Below are 22,871 nucleotides of genomic sequence, written 5' to 3'. Positions count from 1 at the left end.
ATTTTAAATATCCCTTAATTCGCAAAAAGGTTTTTACGCTCATTTGAGGAGGTTTTTGACTTGTGAAGAGAAAGGGTTTATGTGAATAATGGGAGATGGAAACGCATTTGCCGAATAAATTCCTCCATACGCTATGGGACGGCATAACTTGAGCGCATTTATTGTTTCATCTGCAGGCACAAGTAATTCATTATATATAAAAATGATACTTAGTATGATAAATGGACATACTTCATAAATGTGTAATATCGCTCTCTCTTGAATCTGCTGAACTCAGTTTCTGAACTCGGTGCGTCTGTGGGACTTCATCGAGGAGCGCGAGCATCGCGGGACGCCGCAGGACGAGGACGAGGTCAATGAACTGGGCGAGCTCTTCATGCAGCTGTCGGGAGCCGGAGACCAGAGCGGCACGTCAGCGGCACACTGATCACGTGACGCACTCACCTTAAAACATCCGGCCAATACATGTGTATCAACAGGTGATCGACGATTACATTTGACAGGTGCTATGTTTCTGTGCTGAAGCATAAAGTACATCCACATGAGTATGAAATTAAAGCACCTTTGTGGTATCTGTAGGCTGCGATATTCTCCTGACCTGCTTTGGGATTTTGCCAGATTTTTAACGTAAAGTCCAAAGACGAATGTATAAAAACATAACTAAAATCTCTCTGGCACATTTTCAAATGCACTCCAGTACTGTATGAAGTGTATTACAGAAATACTGTTTAGTGTGTAAAAAAAAAAAAAAAATGAAATGAATAGATAGTAATTGTTGCACCTAGTTCAGATAACATATTCATAACTTTATAACTTTTGGGCATCATGCAATATTGCTGTGGTTAAAAAAGTAGCCATTGACTGTCAGCAGTGAATGGAGCGTTTGGATTATAGTTCCTTCACGTTGGACTCGGCTGATATCATAGTGCTGCACTCACTCATCTGGTTCACTCTTGAATCTGATCATGGGTTATTATTCTGAATTGTATTGTTGAGTGACACTGGAACGAGTGTAATAAACCGTTTAGTGACCGAGTGGCCTGTGTGTCTTTGAAACAATCGCTTGATCACAGTAATTGCACAAATACACTGCACCTTTATACAATTATTATGCTAATAACGAGATTAATAATGAGCTCTCACTAATATGGTGCACAATAGGACTAAAACTCTTATTTCCTCTCATGAATGGTTTGGAGAAAGGAGTTGCTTCAACTTCGTAAAAAATGTTCATTCACCTCAGCAGGTTTAAATATGTATGTGTTTGTAATAGAAACGTTAATACTCTGATGAAAAAATGTCTTAAAATAAGATTGAAGCACTGAATTTAAGAATGCAGTCAACTCTACAATTTGTGTGGAATTGTGAAAATTAATTAGTCATGAACAGATAATTTAAAAGCACTAATTTCGTGAAACCTTGTTTAAGAGTTCTGACTACACGGTTTCAAAAGAAATAATTATCTAAAATCTTGAGGTGCTTTATAACAGTTTTATCAACATGAAATTGAAGACCAGTTGAAAAAATACATAAATAATAGCACTTTTTTATTTTAAATTATGTCAGTCAGATATAAACCACTGACTCCCACAATTAAGAACAAGCTTTCATCTCATTTAAATCAGACGATGTCTGTGATAAACCGAAAACACTGAAATTAAAAGCATCTTGGCGCCAATTATTCAAATTGAAGTATTATTGAATTAGTTATTTATGTTTGAAATAAACATGACTGAATTTCACTTTTTATTTTCGATTTGTTTGATTTTTATTATTTTATTTATTTATTGAAGAGAAATTGTTTTAGCGGCTATGTCCAAATCAAGACGTTTAGTTATTTTGTTAGTCAAGACCACTGATGGCCAAATCACACATTTCATGTATTACAGTTTTTCACATTTGCAAAGACACTAAACCCCACTCTCTGAGCCGAAGTCTCACTGGCCTAAACCAATTTGTGTAATAAACCACTCTTTCTGCAAAACCTTAAACATGTTCTGGCAGTTTAGACACTGTTTGCAGATCTCATGCACCCTTTTTGCTAAACTAAACACATTCTCGCTCACTAAAACACAATTTGCACTGTGATAAACTTGTGATGCAAAACCCTAAACACAAGAAAGCAAAGGTTAAGGACAACTGCAACACGGTTGTCGTCATTTACACACAATACTTCAAAACTGTTCACACTTGTTTCTAAATATCCTTTTTGAGAGTAACAACTTTTTTTGGTATATTCACCAAACTTAGGTGTGATTTCGTGTGTGTGTGTGTGCTTGCAAAATATTTACTATATACAATATGCTTTTTTTTGTAACTATGCAACTGTTTTCTCCATTTTTCTCTGTAGTGTCTAATGAATGATCTGTAGTGTGTATATTATTGACTTATGATTGTTTGATTTTGAATACAGGTGAAATGGTTTTGAAGCGATTGTTTGATTTTGCCAGAAGAGTCAGGGGTTCTGTGAATTTAGTTTGAAGGTTTGGATTTGTGTTTAAGGTTTTGAGAAAACGAGTGATGGTTTCAAGGAATGCGCTTTAGCAATTCAGAAAAACTACTTTTTATGCAATGTTCATTTGAATTAGTTTCTCTACCATGCAAAGTAATGAAACCTTTATTTGTACCATATTCAGGATGTGCTGTTCGCGATTGATTTTTAACATCTTTAATAAAGTAACATGTTGAAAAGCCAATATGTGATGTTAAATGCACAATTGTGTCTTTGCAGCACTGATCTGTTGTGTAAAAAAAAAAGGTTCTGTCAGGTCGTGTCATATTATTTAACCCACAAAACCCAAATTATGCATTAAAATTGTTCTGGTTCTGAATGAGCCATGTGTACAGCCGAAACACACTCACAGCTGTGGCTGAACATCTTATGACATTCATATTCATATCAGCAATATCATCTACAGGCTTCTACGCTAATGAGCTACATCACTAGACACGAGAGTTGAAATGAAACCATTGTAATTGTATTCAGGTAGTTTCACACGAGCAAGAGTACTAAATATCAGCACGCATTCAGACCAACAACAGATTTTTCTTAAAGAAACAGAAAGCAATTTTAAGGATTATGGGCTCTATGGCATTTTAGTTAAAAACGTGTTAATGCTGGATTTGTTTCAGCTTTTGTCTTCTCCAGATGTTAACTGATGGACTGGAGTGCTGTGGATTACTTGTGGATTATTGTGATGTTTTTATCAGCTCTCATTCTGACGGCACCCATTCACTGCAGAGCATCCATTGCTGAGACACTGATGCAATGCTACATTTCTACAAACCTGATGAAGGAACTAACTCATAATCTTATATGGACTGAGTACATTTTCAGCAAGTTTTCATTTTTGTGTGAACTAGTCCTTAATCATTGAATACGGTCATCTTGTATAACATTATTGCTGCTGGTTCATAAACACAATAAACTACTCAAAGCTTCATACTAAGCACAAATCTTGTGTGGTGTATTTAACTTAATTTTATTAAAATACAATGAATAAACAATCTGTCAAGTTCACAAGTTAATTCTCCATGACAAGCACTAAAAGCCGAAAGAAATCCCTAACAAGTCTCATAATAAAGTTAATTATGACCACTCTTCTTTCTTTGATTTTCGTAACATACACAGTCAAAGAGACATCTAGACTCGAGATCATAAAGTGCTCCCTATAGCTTGTGCTAAGGAAGCGTTTAGATGGCGTCTGATATAAAAACACAACCGGCTCCATGTCGAGCCTCTCGTTTCAGACACACATGATTGCATGGTTGATGAGAAACCCCTCAGAGTGATCGTATGGAGTAATGATACAGCCAGACACAATCAATCAAAGTGTGAGCCGCGTGAAGAAAGTGCTATCAGCTGCTCCCTCCCAAACAGGTCCTGGGGCACCGAACGCCAGCAGAGCAGAAGAGAGAGCAGCTTCAGTAAAGTCAGCCAGCTCAAGCACCGGCCGACTGAAGGTAACACACAGAATATACTAAACAAAGCACAGAAATCAACTCCTGGACGTTCACAGCTCTAACATGAGACTTGTGGCCAGTGCGTCCTCTTCACTTGAAGGCGGATGAAAGCGCCAGAGTGCAGACGTTAATGTCCTCGGTGTGCGCGGCCCTGTGGAGCGACGGCTCGGACGCGCTGCGGTTTATTTTGGGGAGCGAGTGCTGGAGCAGCTCAATCGAGGACAGGATCTAGAAAAGACACCAACATAAATCATGCCAATGCAGTAAAACATATACATTATACAGCCCTGCATGAAAATGGTTTCGAATTGCCATCCACGCGAGTTAACGGTTATTATAAAGCGGAGCGTTCCGGTGCTTGACTCTGATTGGCTGAAGGTCGAAGCTGTTGTAAATTACTCTACAAACACACACCTTTGTTTACAGCTAAGGGGCGTTGTTAGGTATGAGTGTCTAAAACCCTCTTAGCTGTTATAAATTCACTGTAAACCACGGCTTCTTGGGGATTATTGCTTTAATAACAAACAGCTACAGTTCATAATCAATAAATCTACACATCATAAGTGGCCAAATTATTTGAGGTACACTGAAAACAAAAAAGGTGCTGGATTTACAACTTTCACTTAGAAATTGCTAGTAAATTTCACAAACAATTACAAAGAAACGGCAAGTAACGCATTGAATTAAACACAGAAGAAACTGAAAAACTGAAATTGTAAAGCATACTCCAATAATCTTACAAAAAAAACATTTTTACAGTGCTCAATTTTGGGTCAAACGCACAGCAACAAGGCGGCGAATCCACCAAAACGAGAACACTACCATGCCATAATTATTCAAAAACTGAAAATAATATTAATAACTATTTTAGGACATCAAGGTTTTTGCATTACGACACTATTTACAGTTAAGACACTGAATTGTAAAATAATACATTATTTACATTTAAGATTTTAGATCAACAGATAGTCGTTTTATGACAGATACAGATTATTTCATTCTGATAACTGGCATGCAGAACAATTTTTTAATTATTTCTGCTTTTTGACACAATATTAATAACTAATTGAGCATTCGACTTCAACAATAAACACAAAATGCATTATTATTAACAAAATATTTACAGTTATTACCATAGGCCATTATATTCAAGCTGTTGCAAATGTATTTTTCATCTGTTTTGGGCAAATACTACACACTTGGGAATAAATGGCTGTTTTATTTTTTTCAGTTTAAAGTTCTAAAGTGTAAATATTTATTGTTGTACATTTATAATAGTTTTTTAAGAACATAAACACTGTATATTATGTAATATATATATATATAGTTTAAAAATATTGTTCTAGAGTAAAGAGAATCATCAATCAGAATAATTTGCGGGAAACAATGTGCTTAATTGTCATGAAATAGGTGATAATGTAATGTTTTCCTCTGACAGTAATGAAAGCGATTACACTGGACTTGTAAGCGATGTTACCTGCGGAAACAGCGGTCTGTCGTCTTTGGACTTCTGGATGCAGTCGGCGACGAGTCTCTTCATGGCTTTAGGACAGCTCTTGTAGAGTTTACTGAGGTCAGGGGTCAGATAGCCTCTCCCCACCATAAAGATGATCTGCATACAAAGCAACAGGGAACAACTAACTCTACTCGAAACGACAACGGGAACTAGATTTTTGCATGTGCACAGCGCGATTGCTGCTCGTCCGTGCAAAAGACACTAGGATGATATTCTGGTCTCTAGATGTGGCTCTAGATATAGATAAGTCTATTTATTTCCTGCACTGAATAGATTTCAAGTCTGATGTCTTAGAAAAGCAATAGCACACCTCGCCTACACAAATCAGCCACAGCAAAAAATGCAGGACAGATTTCATGCTGGAATGCAATACTTAATGAGTGAGAATCCCTGATTTTGAACGAGGATTTGGGGGAAACAATAATAATGGCCTTCGTTTCACCTCATCATTAAACAATAGGCTACAAAAGCAGCGAGGGTAGTTTAAACGGACCTTTAGCCTTTGGGCTCCTAAATTTAGCAGCAGGGCCGGAGCGCTCAGGATCACTGCCAAACACATTTCAGAGTCACGCTGCTGTGAGCACAAGCTCAACACACACTCACACTCAATACTGAGCTACTGCATGTATCACGCCCTGCGAGCCAATGCTGTAGCTTAAACACACTAGGACTCGTGTCTAGTCTTGCAAAGAAATGCCCAGGTCATATTTAAGCTCAAAACTGAAAGATAAAAAAAATATATACAATTAGATTTCACATTAAATAGAATGGGCTTCATTTTAGCATCTACTTCACTACTTGAGGAAGAATTTTTTTAAATGTACTTAACTGTCATAAAAATAACGTCACGATGTAACATTCTTAAAAATAGGATTAGTTTTCTTGCTAAATATAATAAAAACTAATTTTACAACTCCTATTTCTAATTATAGTGTAACACACAAAAAAATCTTCCTAAGCACAGGATTCCTACATGTTTTCCATTTCAAAATTCCACACTTTTCCAGACTCGAATCCCAAACCTCTCAGCAGATTTTCAGACCGTATTTCACATAAATGGTACATACAGCATTATTTCCATCTATTTCTCATCTGTAAATACTTCTCAGGGTTTTTTTTTTTTATTGATTTTCTTGCACACATACAGACTTTTGCATGCACACAAGAAAGTTTTTCGTGCCCTCGAGAAACTATTCACATGTGCACGGGAATATTGTGCTCGCTTACGCATTACTTTTTCTAGTTTTATAGACTATAACCCATTTCCTTTGTGCGTCACTGTCATCTTACTATGAAGAAAACGACAGCATGGATGCACATAGATTAACAGAGATCTATTTGCTCAAAATTTGGCTTTCCTTAAGAGTAGCACCTCTAATATCAAGACCTTAATTCCAGTTTAACACATCCTCTGTAGCGGCAGAGAAACCATGACATGAAATGAGCTGACGGCACAATACAGCTGTGTGCACTGTCCTGTCCTGCCAATGCTCTAGAAGAAGACTGGTACTGTAAAAAACTAAAAGTGTTCAAATGTGGCTTTTTTTAGGGCAGTACATCATATTTGAATGCCTTCGGTCTGCTTTAACGCATAGCCTACTGTGTGGCAGTCAAGAAACCACCGTGAAATGAGCTGATGGTGCAACAGATGGATCAGTGTGCATCGTCTTATGTGTTAAGTTTAATGGTTTCCCGTGCGCACACGAAAGTCTGTATATTTTTTATTTCTGCAAAGGTCCTTTTAGAGGCTCTGTAATAGAGTGCTAAGAATATCCTGAGGAAAAAACCTGCATAATGAAAAAGTGCATTCATTCAGTCGTGTTTGACAATCACTGCACAGCTGCCATGAAAACACACTTCTTGTAGGATACATTTATTTTCATTAAATGTATAACTTTCAATTATTGAAAACTAAATAAGTGCAAAAGTCTGGAAATGCAAATATTTTTCCATACTCTGTTTTCCATACGTTTCCAGACCTAGAAATTACTAAAATCAACTTCCAAACTGCGTAAGAACCCTGTAAGCAGGAATCTGAGAGTGAAATCCATGTGCTATTTAATGCAGGGTGAACAGGTAGATTACTGTATCACGTCCACGATCGTGTGATATCACAGAATGATACTGTACCTGATCTCTATTTCCAATCATAGAATAAGGCAGTTCTCCTGTCATCAGCTCGTACAGGACGACACCGTACGAGTATACATCCGACTGAAAACTGTAAGGATTGTTGTCCTGCATCCGGATGACCTCAGGAGCCTAAAAACATCAGTATCAGTAAGAGATTCATAAAGTATTACATAAAACACTGTTTCTTAAAATATACTCAGGCCATCCCAGATTAGGATGAGTCTGTGTCTTCATCAGGTTTGTAGAAATGTAGTATTGCATCAGTGTCTCAGCAATGGATGCTCTGCAGTGAATGGGTGCCGTCAGAATGAGAGTCCAAACAGCTGATAAAAACATCACAATAATCCACAAGTAATCCACAGCACTCCAGTCCATCAGTGAACATCTGGAGAAGACAAAAGCTGAAACTAATCCAGCATTAAGACGCTTTTAACTAAAATACAAGTCCATAATCCATGATAGCGCTTCCTCCAGTGAAAAAGTCATCTCGTCTGAATCAGGAGAGAAATCTGCACCGTTTACAAGAATGGACTTTTCCAGTGGAGGAAGCGTTAATTTGGATTATGGACTCATATTTTGGTTATATCATTTTTATCGGCTGTTTGGACTCTCATTCTGACGGCACCCATTCACTGCAGAGCATCCATTGCTGAGACACTGATGCAGTGCTGCATTTCTACAAACCTGATGAAGACACAAACTCATCCTAATCTGGGATGGCCGGAGGGTGAGCACATTTTCACCAATCTTTGGCTGAACTCTTCATTTAACGCACCATCCACAGAACAGAGCCAGACGGCTGCTCCACTCGATGAGAGCCGCTCCACCGCGCCTTCACCGTGGCCAGACCAAAATCACCGATCTTCACCGTCAACCCTTCATGCAGGAAGATATCTGAGCTTCCGTGAAGGGAATTCATGACAGCTTGAGCACTATATTCATTGGTCGGGGTGAGCACAAAACAACATGCTTCAAAAATAAACCTTCTCTATAGAGGCTGCTGTAGCAGCAATGGCTCACCACTTCAATCAATGCAATACAGAAATAAAAGGATGTCAAATTCAGAAGTTGTTCGTAAAAGATACTATTTGACTTCATGTCTCGATGGATGATGTTCTTTGCATGTAGGTAACTAGAAAACAAAAGACATGAAGAGTTATTAGAAAACATTTTAATTCTATATTCCCAGAGGTTATATTCTGTATATATTTGGCATTGTCATCATACTGGTAGAGAAAACCGTCAGGTGTTAACTGACAAAACCACCTCTGAGTTTACACATAAACACCCACCTATGCCGTACTATTTTAAAACCTGGTCCCATTTCTATAAATAGCTGATGGTATCATGCTCTCAAAATGCAAATCTGCCACTGAAAATATACTATGCTGTCAAACTCTGTGACAGCATGCTGTGCTCTGCAGTCTTAATTGTGTTACACTACAAATACCGCAGGTCCAAAACATTCTTCTTTCAAACACAAAGCCTGAAAAGTATCAAATGCATCAATAATATATATATATATATATATATATTTTTTTTTTTCTCTCCAGGATTCTTTGATGGATATACAGATATACAGTGACATGTAAAATAACAACATTTAATTGAAAAGGTCTTTGTAAAGGTCTCTTTTGATAAATTTAATGAGTCCCTTGCTGGATATTATTAATTGTGACCCTGGACCACAAAACCTTAAGTCTTAAGTGTAAATGTTTCAAAATTGAGATAAAATAAAAACTGAATACTAAGCTTTCCATTGATGTATGGTTTGTTAGGATAGGACAATATTTGGCCGAGATACAACTATTTGAAAATCTGGAATCTGAGGGTGCAAAAAAATCTAAATATTGAGAAAATCATCTTTAAAGTTGTCCAAATGAAGTTCTTAGCAATGCATATTACTAATCAAAAATTAAGTTGTAATATATTTATGGTAGGAAATTTACAAAATATCTTCATGGAACATGATCTTTACTTAATATCCTAATGATTTTTAGCATAAAAGAAAAATCTATAATTTTGACCCATGCAATGTTTTTCTAGCTATTGCTACAAATACACCCCAGCGACTTAAGACCCCCAAGAGCCCCCAAACTTTTGAATGGTAGTATATTTTTTCATTGCAATACCCAACACAGTACCAAAGCAGTTTATTGTACAAAAGCAATTCATATTTAGTGTATTTTGGGTTGCATTTTTATTTACTTTGTGCAGTTTTGTTCATGGTTTTCGAGGATCATGCCACGTCAGACAGCTTGTCTGTGTTGGCATCTAAGTTCACTATCTTCTATCAATTTACTATTTATTTAAGCCAATATACTGTTGAATTCATTAGATGCACAGCCTTTGACATCTACAACAAAACAGCTTAAGTATGGAAGTTTTGAAAGTTGATAAGCCTGTTAATTTTCCTATCCCAACCATACAGCATTTGGCTAGCTTCATGTTATAATTTGCATTTAGCAAATAACAGCATTTAGGGTTGCAAGACTCAGGGTTGATGAACGCTGGTTTAGATCAGGGGCAGCCAACCCTGCTGCAACTAGGGGTGTGCCATAATGACAAAAAATTCTATCTCGATATTTTCTGGAATTTTGTCTATAATGATAATCAAGATGATATTTCTCTGAGTGTGTTACTGTGCTGGTATTTTGGCAGGTTTAGGACTGCTGTGGACCTCTGACTGCCAAAGCTTTTGATATTTTTCATATTCTGTGCGGTGGATAGTTTGCAACTTTTCCAATAAGTTTAAATAGATTTTGACCTTTTATGGGCATTTTTACCTTCATGAGACTTCATATTTGTTTTCTAACTTAATTAAATGTATGCATCATCTTTTGCGTCAAATTCTTAATTTGAATCAAATTCAAATAGTAAGAGACTACAGGGCTGTTACCAATCAAATGAAATCAGTATCAACAAAATCTGTGTTTGCAATGCAGAGGAACAGAATCTGTGTCTGAAGTGGCATTTAGATGCTTTCACACAGACTGTTTCATGCAGGGCATTAATGCAGTTACAAAACAAAACATTGAATACTAATATTTGAAAGGATTTGGAGAAAAAAGGGAAAATATACTTTCAATATAAAGCTAAATTCACTGCATGAGTGAGTCATTGAGTCATTCATTCAAGCGATGCGTTCAAACAGCTGATTGATTCAGTAACGAAACACTGTTGTGTTGCTCAGAGACTCAAAACAGTTCAGCTGTGGCTTTGTTTAAAACTATTTTCATTGAGGAAATAGAGCAAATACAGGAACTGTTGTGTCTAAAATGTAAGCCAATTAATATCAACTTATTTATTGAACTGTTCATCAAATCAATGTCACATTTGCAACTGTGATATTTAGAGAAAAAAAACTACTCTTTGTGTGACATTAACTATATCAGATTATATAAATAAAGACATAAAAGTCATACGGGACGTTTTTAACCCTTTAATTTTGGTGGAATTCTAAATATTTTAATATTTTAGAATATTTTAATAAACTAAATCACGCAGTGAAACTCTAAATGTGAATCTAAATCTCATAGTGTATGTCTGCACTCTCTGAGTGTGTACTCGCTAATGTAAAATCGCATATCATTTAAAAGGGTCCTATTATGCTCTTTTACAAAGTCTTGATTTTGTTTTGGGGGTGTACTAGAATAGGCTCTCATACTAGGTTGTTCGAAAAACACATTATTTTTCACATATTTTACATTATTACAACACCTCTCTCCCCAGTCTGGCATGAACGACTCAAATAGTTCCTGTATCAAATGAAGGCCCGCCTTCTGAAATACGAAATGTGCTGTGATTGGTTAGCTGGGCCAGTGTGTGCTGTGACTTGTGTTCTGTGATTGGTTTCGGGAAATGTCATGCCCCTTACCATAGCCGCCTGCGAGCTTCAGTGTAAATATTGCGTCAAAATCAAATCAATTTGAGCGCGATTTAAACCCAGATGATTGTAAACACTCTAAGTTCGTCTGCTTAGGGAAAGCTAGCGTGTCTCCGACATAGTGATAACACTCGCTGCCTTCTCTAGTGCAGCTCAACCAGGTCTCGTCCCATTCGTCGAAAATATGCGTTGTAGTCCAAACGAGTCGTTCGTTGTAGTTTTTGAAAAGTGTAGATTTCTGTTAAATCTCCTTTTGAAGTGGACTTTGAGCTTTGTAACTTTGCAGATCTTTTTTATGCTCAAACAGCAACATTACAGACTAACTAAAGTTGAAAAAGCATAATAGGACTGCTTTAAACAACAATTATGATATCATCGTAGATGATATATATCGCACGCCCCCAGCTGCAACACACCTGCCTCTAAAGCTGAGATCCTGAAAACCGTGATCAGCTGGTTCAGGACTGAACTCTACAGGACAGGAGCTCTCAGGATCGGCCATCCCTGCGCCTTCATAAAACTATAGCCAGTTTCCCTGAATGCCCTCTGAAACACTCACTCCATGCCCTGAGCCGTCTGTCTGGCGATGTCCATCAGCTGGAACATCTGGAAGTTGGTCTCCTGCACGTGCAGATGTTTGTAGAGGCTGCTTCCTTCACACCACTGCGTCACAATGGCCATGTTTGCCTTGGTCATGTATCCCATAAACAAAACAATATTGACATGCCTGGTCTTCCTGTAACAACAACAGAAACCACTTCAGCTGCTCGGCCAATGAGACTGACTGCATTTGGACAGTGTTTAACAGATGCTAGCACTACATGAACACTGGAGAACGAGATCGCTACAAGGTTATAATGCAAATGTTTCTCTCAAGCTCGCATTTATGGGTATAATGTAATAATTTCACTATGAATAATTGCAGTTTTCCCTTTTGTGGTTTACCTGAGAACAGCTACTTCGTTGCGAAAGGCCTGTAACTGCTCTGGTGTGGGATTCGTGACCTTTAAAATCTTCACAGCAACATCACCTGAAAATTCATGAAATAAAGTAACTTAAACTGACTAAAGCAAGCGGGATTTCTGTTCGTCTAAGCCGGTCGACTCAGCTTCACATTATAAGTGCACTTCAACTATAATTATAATAAAAATCATGGCCATGAATTAAGAATTCATTCCCACTATTTATTAATTAGTTTCGCCATTTTAGCTAAATTGTGTCAATGTTGTAATAATTTATTCCAATCATTTATTAATTTGTTTCCTTATTTTATTATTTATATTATTTTATTTTTTTCCCCTGCATGTCATGTATATATCAATATATAGTGATTTTATTTAATTTTATTTCGCTGGAAATTCACCCCGCAAATATTTTAAATATTACACAACCATTTAGGAATGTTTTTTTTGTTTTGTTGTTTTTTTAATTAAAGTGCCCCTATTATGCCATTTTTAAGGTTCCTAATATTGTTTTGGGAGTCTCCTACAACAGGTTTACATGCATGCAAGGTCAAAGAACGCTTCAGTTTTATCAAAATATGCATTCAATATCAGCTCATTTTCCAACGATTCGTTCGAAGTAGTTCTGCGATTCAGTCTTTCTAAACCCCGCCTTTCCGTGAGTCTGCTCTGCTCTGATTGGTCAGATGGCCCAGTCTGTTGTGATTGGTCTACTGTGTACAGCATGTGTCGGAAACAATATGCCAAAGTTGTGTATTTTGAACGCTCGATAGAAAATATAAACATCTATTATTTCTCATACTTACAGGTTGTGATTCAGTGGAGTCAGCTGGTCCAAATACACTGGGTACTGAGCCAGCTTTCAAAAGCAAGCGTTTTGTGAAGCAGCCATCAGTAAAATGATGGGAACACAAAAAAGATCGGGGTCGCACTGCTGTGGTACAGTGGAAATTTTAATTTTAGCCACCGATTCTTTGCAGCCTCATCTTTCGGAAGTGAAAATAAAATGAATTTACTTTCACAGCGTAGGACACAGCGTCTTCTCCACATCCGAATTAATGAAGACTCGTTTCGGCTGTTCAGAGTCGATTCTTTCTTTTGGGAGACAATAACTTTATTTATCATGCACTTTCGGCTTTACAACTCTGCAGATCGTTTACATTCACATACAGCTACATTACACACTGCATGAAAGGCAATATTCGAAATGGCATAATAGGTGCACTTTAATAATTAGTGACTTAAGTTATTTTTTTTTATTTTGGAACTCTGATCACAAAGATCAGATTATTAGAGTTAAATACAAAACACTCAGACACTCAAAGACATCCTTTTCACTGGATGTGTTCGATGCCATTGTGAAATAGCCATTACATGCACCCCTGCATGACCACACATCAGCTGAAGTCTATTTAATAATACAAATAAATAAATGAATGGTGAGAAAGAACTCTTACCATGCCACTTCCCTTTGTAAACTGTGCCGAAAGACCCTGAGCCGATCCTGGAGAGCAGAACCACCTCAGTGGCCTCGATCTCCCAATAGTAGCTGGAATCTCTCTTCTCTCGAGGACGCTAGTGACCAATAAACAAACCACGCAAACATTAGCTAATGTTGACAGAAATGTCACGTACCATTTAAAAATGATCATTTTGTTTGAGTAGCAAGGAACTGATCCAAACTTAGTTGGCAGAAACTAATCAGATTTTTCATTCTAGCGTGTCTCAAGCAAAGTAAAGTGGACATGGCTGGCGCTTACGATGCGTTTTTCCTGAGTGTTGGTCGAAGGCGCTTTCTCCCTGTGAGCTGGAGCCGGGGTTTTGGACCACTCCGTCGGGCTCTGATCTTGAGGGCTTCCTGTGAATGAATGCGACACATAAAAAATGGGATATGTAAGAAGGCATTTCAACCTTAGCTTTGCTATGAAACCTGAGGAAAAGTTCTGAAAATCCCCTTACCGGATTCATCTCGCCCTAAGGCTTCCTATGAATAAAGAGGGAAGTACTATTTTAACATATGGAAACTTTGAGAGATTTTATGCTGATTTTAGGACAGAACAGTGAGCGCTGGCGTTTCACCTGATAAGCAGCTTCATCGACCGGCTGGGTGGTGCTCACCATGTGGACGTTGGGGGTGGATGTGGACAGCACTTTATGACTGAGAGAAACACCCGGGGACGGCATGGGGGTGATGTAGTTTAAAGCATTTGGCGTCGAGTATCTGTGATAGGGACTAGAGAAGTGTTTGTGCGTCAGTGAATCTCAGCACGCGCTCACACCACGAAGGAGAGTTCATTTTCTCACAAAGCTTCGAATGAGTTTAGACCCAAGTCTGGCTGTGCAAATTCACTTCTTTCATAGCACAAACATAAAACGTCGCAATATATATTACAGGATTCACTAAATATTATAGAGTGCTGCAGGGACGGTGTATTTTTGTAGGCCAAAACCCAGAAACGAGATGCATTTTAGCACTTCCGGTTACATCGTCCTGAAGTCAGTGGGTTTTCTGAATTGGTTTTTGATTTTAAAAAACAAGGTGAGCCTCATAAGCTTTTGTTGGTCCCAGAGCTTATTTTCTGTAAAAAGCCAATGGAAAAAACCTATTAGGGTTTTAGGCAAAGAAACCAGTGTGATGCTAACATAAGGTTGTCCTACAAAAATACTCCATCACCGCAGTGCTCTATAATAAAAGCATAGTGAATGTAAAGTTAAAAAAGTTATAGCAAATGTCGGACAGACTAAAGAAGATCAAATGCCACTAGCACATTTAAAAATAAGAACATTTGCTTAGATCTTGATTGGCAAAAAGTATATATATATATATATATATATATAAAAACAACAACATCTACAGATCAGGCTCCTGCTGAGTATCAGTGCGCATTTTATGTGAAAGTTACTAAATAGATTTACGTCATCATGAAAACAGGAAAAACTAACAAGTTGCAAAACTGGGTGCAAGTTTACACAGACAAGGCCAGCAAGTGATTTTGTCACATCATGCCAGCAACGTCTTGTAATGTGTAGTGGATATATTTCTAAAGCAGTGTGGATTTTAATGGTTGTTAGTTGTTTTAATTACTTGTTGGCCTAGTGTACTACCACTGGAAGTGTGTTATTGTTACAATTATTTTTTGTGATGATCAATCTCATGCCACAAATGCTGTAATCTTGATTGGGTTGCGTTTCTCCACCTGGCTGGAACTTTCTAAGGCCAATCATTTCAGCACTAAATGGGAAAATATAACTGTTAATTTTTAACTAACAAATATTACTAGTGAAATATTTTAACAGCATGCACGATTTTGAGATTAAGGTGGCTGTTTATGATATAAAGCTGACAAAACTGCGTAAGGAACAATGTTTTCCAGCAGACGATCACCTGAAATGCTTTAACACAAGGAACTACAAGCATAATCCCTAAATACAAGGAAGAAGAAAAAAAACAAGGTGGCATCTTGACATGCTTTGATTTTCAGAGGACTTGTCGAGTCAGTTCACGGCATTTGAGGTAAATATAGAAACAGGCTATATTTACCTGAAGGAGAATTTCGAGTTCTGCATGCGACGGGATGAGAGGGGAGGGAGCGATGGAGTCCCGTTCTCTCCGGGAGTCGGGAACAGTCTGGAAAAGCACACGGCCATTGAATTAACTTAAATTAAATTACAAATACAGAGTTCTGGCATGCAACTCTAGATGGCGCAGTCCGATCTGGATCTGGTGACATCATTGTCACATGGCAGCTGACTGGTTCTCTCTTGTATCGGTAACCAATGAGCTCGCTGCTCAATATTCAAATATATGACTAGTGCTTGCCGTAGCAGTTGCAGCTTGCTTCAGAAACCCTCCACCTTCCCCAGCTCCACCTGTATAGATCTGCTACGAGGTGATTCATGTATGCTATATGGGGGTTATTTCATGTATGTTATATGTGCAGCAGCAGTGTTTCTTACATGCTCACAGCAGCATGTTGTGGATGTATTGGCAGTAGCAAGTCTCAGTACTTGCTCTGCTGCAGCAGCAGCGTAGCAGATCTATTCCGCCAAGACCAAATACATTAACATTGTCATGTACATTACCATGCCAATCCCTCCGAGAGTTGTCATGACAGAAATATTACAAATGTTTTCCCAGCTATACAATATATAATTTTAGATGGACTAATGAGGGATTTTCCTTGGTATAATCTTAGAAAACATTATGCTTGTAATTTTTATTTTTTTTAACTGAAGTAGGGCTTTGTGATGAATTCCTGCAGCATGAAGTGACTAGTACGAGCACCAGAAGAATGGACCTTTGTACCGTGCATTACCTGATTTTCATTGATAGACATCTACAAAGCTCACAGTATGAGAGCCTCTATGCAAAACTCTTTCTGTGCATCAAGAGACTTCCCCTGAACTACATCTACATGTCTATCTTCTCTTCAACAGAGGAAAAAAGCCTGTTCAATATAAAAAAGCTATGAAACACATACATTACTCAAAATCGGAACTTTAAGCATGGTTACATTTATAATAGAACGTGCATAAACTGGGTTCCTATGCCTTCTGAGTTTCTATGACATCTCACTAGAAAAACATATACAATATAGTATTGCTGTAACTTTTCCTTTTCTAGGTCTGGAAATAAAATTTTAAACATTAAAATCCTGATATTTACAAGACAGTAGCCCTGTGTAGACGTGAAGCGTGACAAAAGCAGGAGTTTGTTCTTGTGTATGGGTTGATAAACACTCACAGGAGCTGTCGGATGTTGCTCCAGTCCACACACATCGTGGGCACTTTGGTGCTGCAGTGCTCGTGAAACTTGTAGCCGCACGTCTGACATCTGAAGCCGTGCAAAAGAAACTTCTGACATATGTCACAAAAGGCCAACTTCAAAAAGGTTTTTCGTACCTGTGGAGGGGATGGTCATTAGAGAAGTCGTAAAGACAACAATGGCTCAATTTAAACACATTATGGGAACTCACAAAATTGTGCGTAGTCAGGGGTACGTGATCTAAGACTTCAACCAGCAGCTCCTCTCCGACCAGTGAGGTAGAATCAGTGCTCCAATCCATGCGCAACTTTTTACTGAACACAAAGAATGATGCGATTTCATTTAATTGACTTTCAGGGCCAAGATTAAACCAATTGGAGCTTGATTATTTCAGATATTAAACACACAATAACAGTTTTCATAAGTATTCATGCCCCTTTAAGTCATAATTAGCAGCTCTGCATCTATCAGATTTGCTCTGGTCTCTCTGGAAAAACTGCTCAAGCTCAGTCAGGTTACATGACGGGAGACCTTTACAAGTTCACTCATAAACTGGACCGAGATCTTTACTCAGAGTTGGCCACTCCAGGACAACAATGCTGATTTTAAGCCATTACTAGAGGTTTTCCTCCAGGATATTACAGTCATTCCCAAATGCATCAGAATGAACTCTTGTGAGCTTGTAAAATGGTCTATATCAAAATCCAGCATTATCAGTTACAATGCATTTTATAATTTGTTATTTTTTTTACATCGTTTTGTAAAAAGAGACTTTCTGTTAATCATTGGCAAAAATACCAAATTAATTTGGGTTCAATACACACACAACTTTTTATTGGAACTGCATGTTGATGGCCACATGCAAACAGTGAAGACAAGGCGATAAACTTTGTTGTCAATAATATCACAGTGCTCAGTCTTTCTCACTATATATATTCAATTCAGACTGCAAGCTCACAACATGTTTTTTTTTTTTGACCATAGGCCACAACTTACAATGAATGTTCTCGATGAAGCTTGAAAACAGCACAGCATTCTGGCTGAAGCCCACGGACTTTCAGGGCTTTGATGAGGCAGTTGCGTAGCGTCATACCTGGTCGCACGTTCACCTATTACAACACAAGTTCAATATTTTATCACTTAAATTGAAGTGAAAGCATGTTAAGGTTGTGTAGATGAAAGGAACAATCCAGGCTGCATCTTTGGCATTATATCGACAAGCACTTTGTGAATTTGTAATAACAAACTGCTCATTCATCATGGCGCTTACAGCGCAAGTCTATGGGTCAAGACACTGCACCAGGATAATCTCATGCTCATCGTATTGTGTCAAACATTCACTGAAAGTGTTCGATTATTTTATTGTTACCACAGTCCGCTGTTTGTTGGGCAGGTAGACGCGGATTGTGCTGCTAGTTTTCGAGTCTGGGATTCTCCCGTCATCTGATAATCTCCGGTACGGGAAGTTATTGAGAATGGTGGGAGACATGCAGGATTCTTCAAATACCGAGTCTTTGCATCCAATCCCATGACTGATGCTTTTCCAGGCCCCTTGAATATGCTCCATCATGGCGGGCAGCAGCAGACTTCAATAATCTAGCATGAGAACAGAACAAATAGAAATGACCTGACCTCACAAACATACTGATCTGAAATCAGGAACGTGGCCAAAACAATGGTCCTGAAAGGAATAGTTCACACAAAAATGAACATTTGCTTAAAATGTGCTCACCCTCCGGCCATCCCAGATTAGGATGAGTCTGTGTCTTCATCAGATTAGTAGAAATGTAGCACTGCCTCAGTGTCTCAGCAATGGATGCTCTGCAGTGAATGGGTGCCGTCAAAATGAGAGCTGATAAAAACATCACAATAATCCACAAGTAATCCACACCACTCCAGTCCATCAGTGAACAGCTGGAGAAGACAAAAGCTGAAACAAATCCAGCATTAACACGTTTTTAACTAAAAGAGTCCATAATCCATAATAACGCTTCCTCCAGTGAAAAAGTGCATCTCCTGTTGTGACGCCCCCCATTCACTGCAGAGCATCCATTGCTGAGACACTGATGCAATGCTACATTTCTCCAAATCTGATGACAGAGCAAACTCATCCTAATCTGGGATGGCCGGAGGGAAAGTAAAACAAATCTTTAACAAACAAGACATGAATTATAATATATGGTTAAAAACACCATTTCCTATATCCATTACTCTCATATAGTACCTAGCAACTCTGAAGTGGGTATTGTATTTGTAATGTGACTACGTGACTCAATAACCCTCCAAAACAGCACAGCATACAGTTTATAAACAAGGTCACCCGCAAGTCAAGACTGAATCTAATGTCATGTAATGCAGTCTTTCTATTACAGCTCGCAACATGAGAGTGAAGCTCCTGATAAGTCAAGGACAAATCTCTCTGACAGGGTCCTCCGAACAGAATTAAACAAGCCATCATTCAAAAGAACACCCAGTTAGTCTTCAGATGATAATAATAAAATCATAATGTTTGATGATTAGTAATTCTCACAGCACACTTCTGCTTTCTGCTTCATTAAAGACGGGTCAGTCTTTCTGCAAAATAAATCTTGTGTAAAAATTAGTATAAACTTTTGTATTTATTATAGTTTTTCTATAACATTCAACATCCAACCAGGAAGGTTTATCAAAATAATAGATTAATCTAAAGCCATTCACTCATAAGTCATGCTAATAATAACACAGAACAACAGCCCAATCTTGAGCTTGATAATAACAACGATAAAATTAATAACTTAACTGCCTGAAAATGGTAAGGACAGATGATCGACAGGCCCAGACTATTTCCACCGCTCCTCAGGACAAAGCACACACATAAAATGCCCAACAACACATCTGATGAAGTGTTCTAGGACACACTTTTGTTGTTGCAAGAAACATTGGTCATCACGTCTTTGCCGCTAAGAAGAGCAGAAACGCAGATGGTGACAGATATCCTGTCAATAACTGTGTCTGAAAAGAAGCCATTACGACTTACAGTAGAATGAAAGTAATCCAAAATTGTTGGATTACTGCTATTCAGTGTTTCCTAACTGTTCTGTGTATGAAGAACTGGCAATATTTCATGTCCTTTCACAATCAGATGGTTTGTCCAAACTGCGGCCAGCTCACGATACAAGTCACGCAAGTCACACAGTATTCGTGGCCAAGCGTTTCTCACCCATTTTGCATGAGCCACAGAGATATCCACCTGTTCTCGCTCGGAAAGTAACTTTGTAACTATGTTGGGTTTAACTGCTCTGGCCTGCTGATCCTTTTTAGGTCTTCATTGTTCTGACATCAGAAACCTGTCGAGCAGGTCTGAGCAGCTATCAGAGACAGACACTCACTGCTGATCTGACGCTAATGCTGTGAGAAACACAAATGAGTCCGGAGTAAAACACTCTCAGTGTTAGGTTTACAAGTCAAAATGCTGCCCTCAATTTTACAACACGCTGTCAAAAATGTCATAATGTTACTTCAATATCTTGAAGCTACCTAACGAAGTGTTTGTGTTTATGTGTGCATATTATAATATGATATAAATGTATGAATATCTTTGCGTTAGACAAGTGTGAAAATACTGTTTTGGCCACTAAATACCAATTTACCAAAGTTTGTTTTTCAATTTAAAACTTTGAAAATATTCAACATTTATTCATTTTATGATTTCTATATGTGACCCTGGACCACAAAACCAGTCATAAGGGTCAAGATTTATACATCATCTGAAAGCTGATAAGCTTTCCATTGATGTATGGTTTGTTAGGATAGGACAATATTTGGCCGAGATACAACTATTTGAAAATCTGGAATCTGAGGGTGCAAAAAAATCTAAATATTGAGAAAATCATCTTTAAAGTTGTTCAAATTAAGTTCTTAGCAATGCATATTACTAATCAAAAATTAAGTTTTGATATATTTACGGTAGGAGATTTACAAAATATCTTCATGGAACATGATCTTTACTTAATATCCGAATGATTTTGGCATAAAAGAAAAATCTATAATTTTGACCCATACAATGTATTGTTGGCTATTGCTACAAATATACCCCAGCGACTTAAGACTGCTTTTGTGCTGCAGGCTCACATATCAGTAACTATTCTTGAAATATGGCTCTTTGCATTGGGGATAAAAGTCAAATAATGACTATTATAATACAACTACTAAAAAATGCCCACAATTATGGATTTCAAAGAATAGCTATGAAATGAAACATTCTTGTTTAGACTAAAAGGTCTCTAAAACCATATTCAGAACACTTCTTTAGGCCCTGTAGAGAGGTGTATAAATAATATTGCATCAGAAAGCAGCACAATTAAAGCCATTAGAGGAGTGCTGATAGCCTGATGTCTACAGATCACTCAGCTGAACCACAATAACATCAGCTTGCTTTGGTTCAGACTCATCTGCAATGCAGCCAGATTCAGTAGCTAGTACAATAAATGCAGAACAGTACAGACAGGTTTCATGAAAATCCAGTCTGAGGAAACAAATCGAGATACCAAAGTCATTAGCCTATGTGTTCAAAGAATATCCGGGTAATTCTATAAACAAACATTTAACACGCTTCAGTTCTAAAACAGACATAACTTGATCAAACGGAGAAGACTGTGCAATTGAGATCTGTATTTGAGGAAAAACTAGAGAACAATGAAGAGGGTTGTTAATATTTCATGTTGGCAATAATTCATGTCACACAGTTACACTTCATTTCAATATATCAGACCTTGTTACATTAAAACCGCTCGTTTACACTCCTGGCATTATTTACCGACACAAGAAATGATATTTTCCCTAACGATAAGACACTGATGTTTTGTGTTTTTAGCAAAGTCCATGTTGTTGTCCTTTGAGAAGTTTAAGCAGCTATACTCGCTGGATCTGTGTGGCAACAAGACACGCAGCGGACTGACTACAGAAAGAAAGGGGAAGATTAGCTCGTTCTAATAGATTTAACCGTGTTTACTGACACATTCTCTAGTACACTTCACGCAAACAAACAATAACAGCCGCGAATGGTGTTTCAACGCAACAGCGAACGTCTGTAGCGTTACTGAGCCCCGACTCATTCCGATCCGATCCGCGGCGAGGAGCGAACAAAGCCTGCGAGAAATCAAGAGAGCAAGGCTTTACTCACCAGAGAAAGTTGTTGAATTGTTGATCCGCCATGATTTTCATCACTGCAGCGACGCGACGAGCTCGCTGGTTTTTGTCCAATGCTTCAAGCAGTCGCGTGATATGGCAAGCTTCACTAACATTTAATAGCCCAGGTTTCGACTCGTCTAAACTCCAGGACCAGATGACTCATGTGCAGTTTGATTAGTAGGCTAAAAATATGAATTGAAGATGTCTACTGTTTGACTAGTCACAGCACACATAGTTGCTTTCTATTTTTTTTGTAGCTGTGTTGGGTACAAACAGTGTTGGGAAGGTTACTTTGGAAATGTAATAAGTTACAGATTATACTTTAATGAAGTAATGCAACGGATTACATTTGATTACTTTACTAAATTTTTAATGTTTTTCAACTGTTAATCATTTTCAAACATGTAAACCAGGCAGGGTTAACCTTACAGTAGTATTCAACTGATTACGCTCAGACTTTCCAATTAAGATTCAAGT

General features: G+C 37.9%; 2 protein-coding genes across 2 annotated transcripts in view; one reads left to right on the top strand and one right to left on the bottom strand.

The window, feature by feature from the left end:
- The window catches only part of mkrn2 (makorin, ring finger protein, 2), a 7,365-nt gene extending 6,185 nt beyond the window's left edge, over positions 1-1,180 (top strand). The window contains exon 8 of the mRNA XM_016484594.1: positions 278-1,180. Within this exon, the coding sequence (XP_016340080.1) occupies positions 278-427 (150 nt within the window). The 3' untranslated portion in view covers positions 428-1,180. The remainder of the gene's footprint in view (positions 1-277) is intronic.
- Positions 1,181-3,461: 2,281 nt separating this feature from the next.
- On the bottom strand, positions 3,462-22,558 carry raf1b (Raf-1 proto-oncogene, serine/threonine kinase b). The gene is made up of 17 exons (XM_016484589.1): positions 22,387-22,558; positions 18,595-18,821; positions 18,222-18,334; positions 17,437-17,539; positions 17,205-17,362; positions 16,002-16,088; positions 14,540-14,693; positions 14,420-14,444; positions 14,221-14,318; positions 13,918-14,035; positions 12,444-12,528; positions 12,058-12,234; positions 8,698-8,744; positions 8,388-8,506; positions 7,610-7,741; positions 5,441-5,575; positions 3,462-4,191 (listed from the first exon to the last, which is right to left on the bottom strand). The coding sequence occupies exons 2-17, from the start codon at positions 18,793-18,795 to the stop codon at positions 4,054-4,056; spliced, it is 1,890 nt and encodes a 629-aa protein (XP_016340075.1). The 5' UTR covers positions 18,796-18,821; positions 22,387-22,558; the 3' UTR covers positions 3,462-4,053.
- Between the last annotated feature and the right edge of the window lie 313 nt (positions 22,559-22,871).

Source organism: Sinocyclocheilus anshuiensis, unplaced genomic scaffold (genome assembly GCF_001515605.1).
Source record: "Sinocyclocheilus anshuiensis isolate Anshui unplaced genomic scaffold, SAMN03320099.WGS_v1.1 scaffold1805, whole genome shotgun sequence".
Taxonomy (NCBI): Eukaryota; Metazoa; Chordata; class Actinopteri; order Cypriniformes; family Cyprinidae; genus Sinocyclocheilus; species Sinocyclocheilus anshuiensis.
This window is presented reverse-complemented; position numbering and strand designations above follow the sequence as displayed.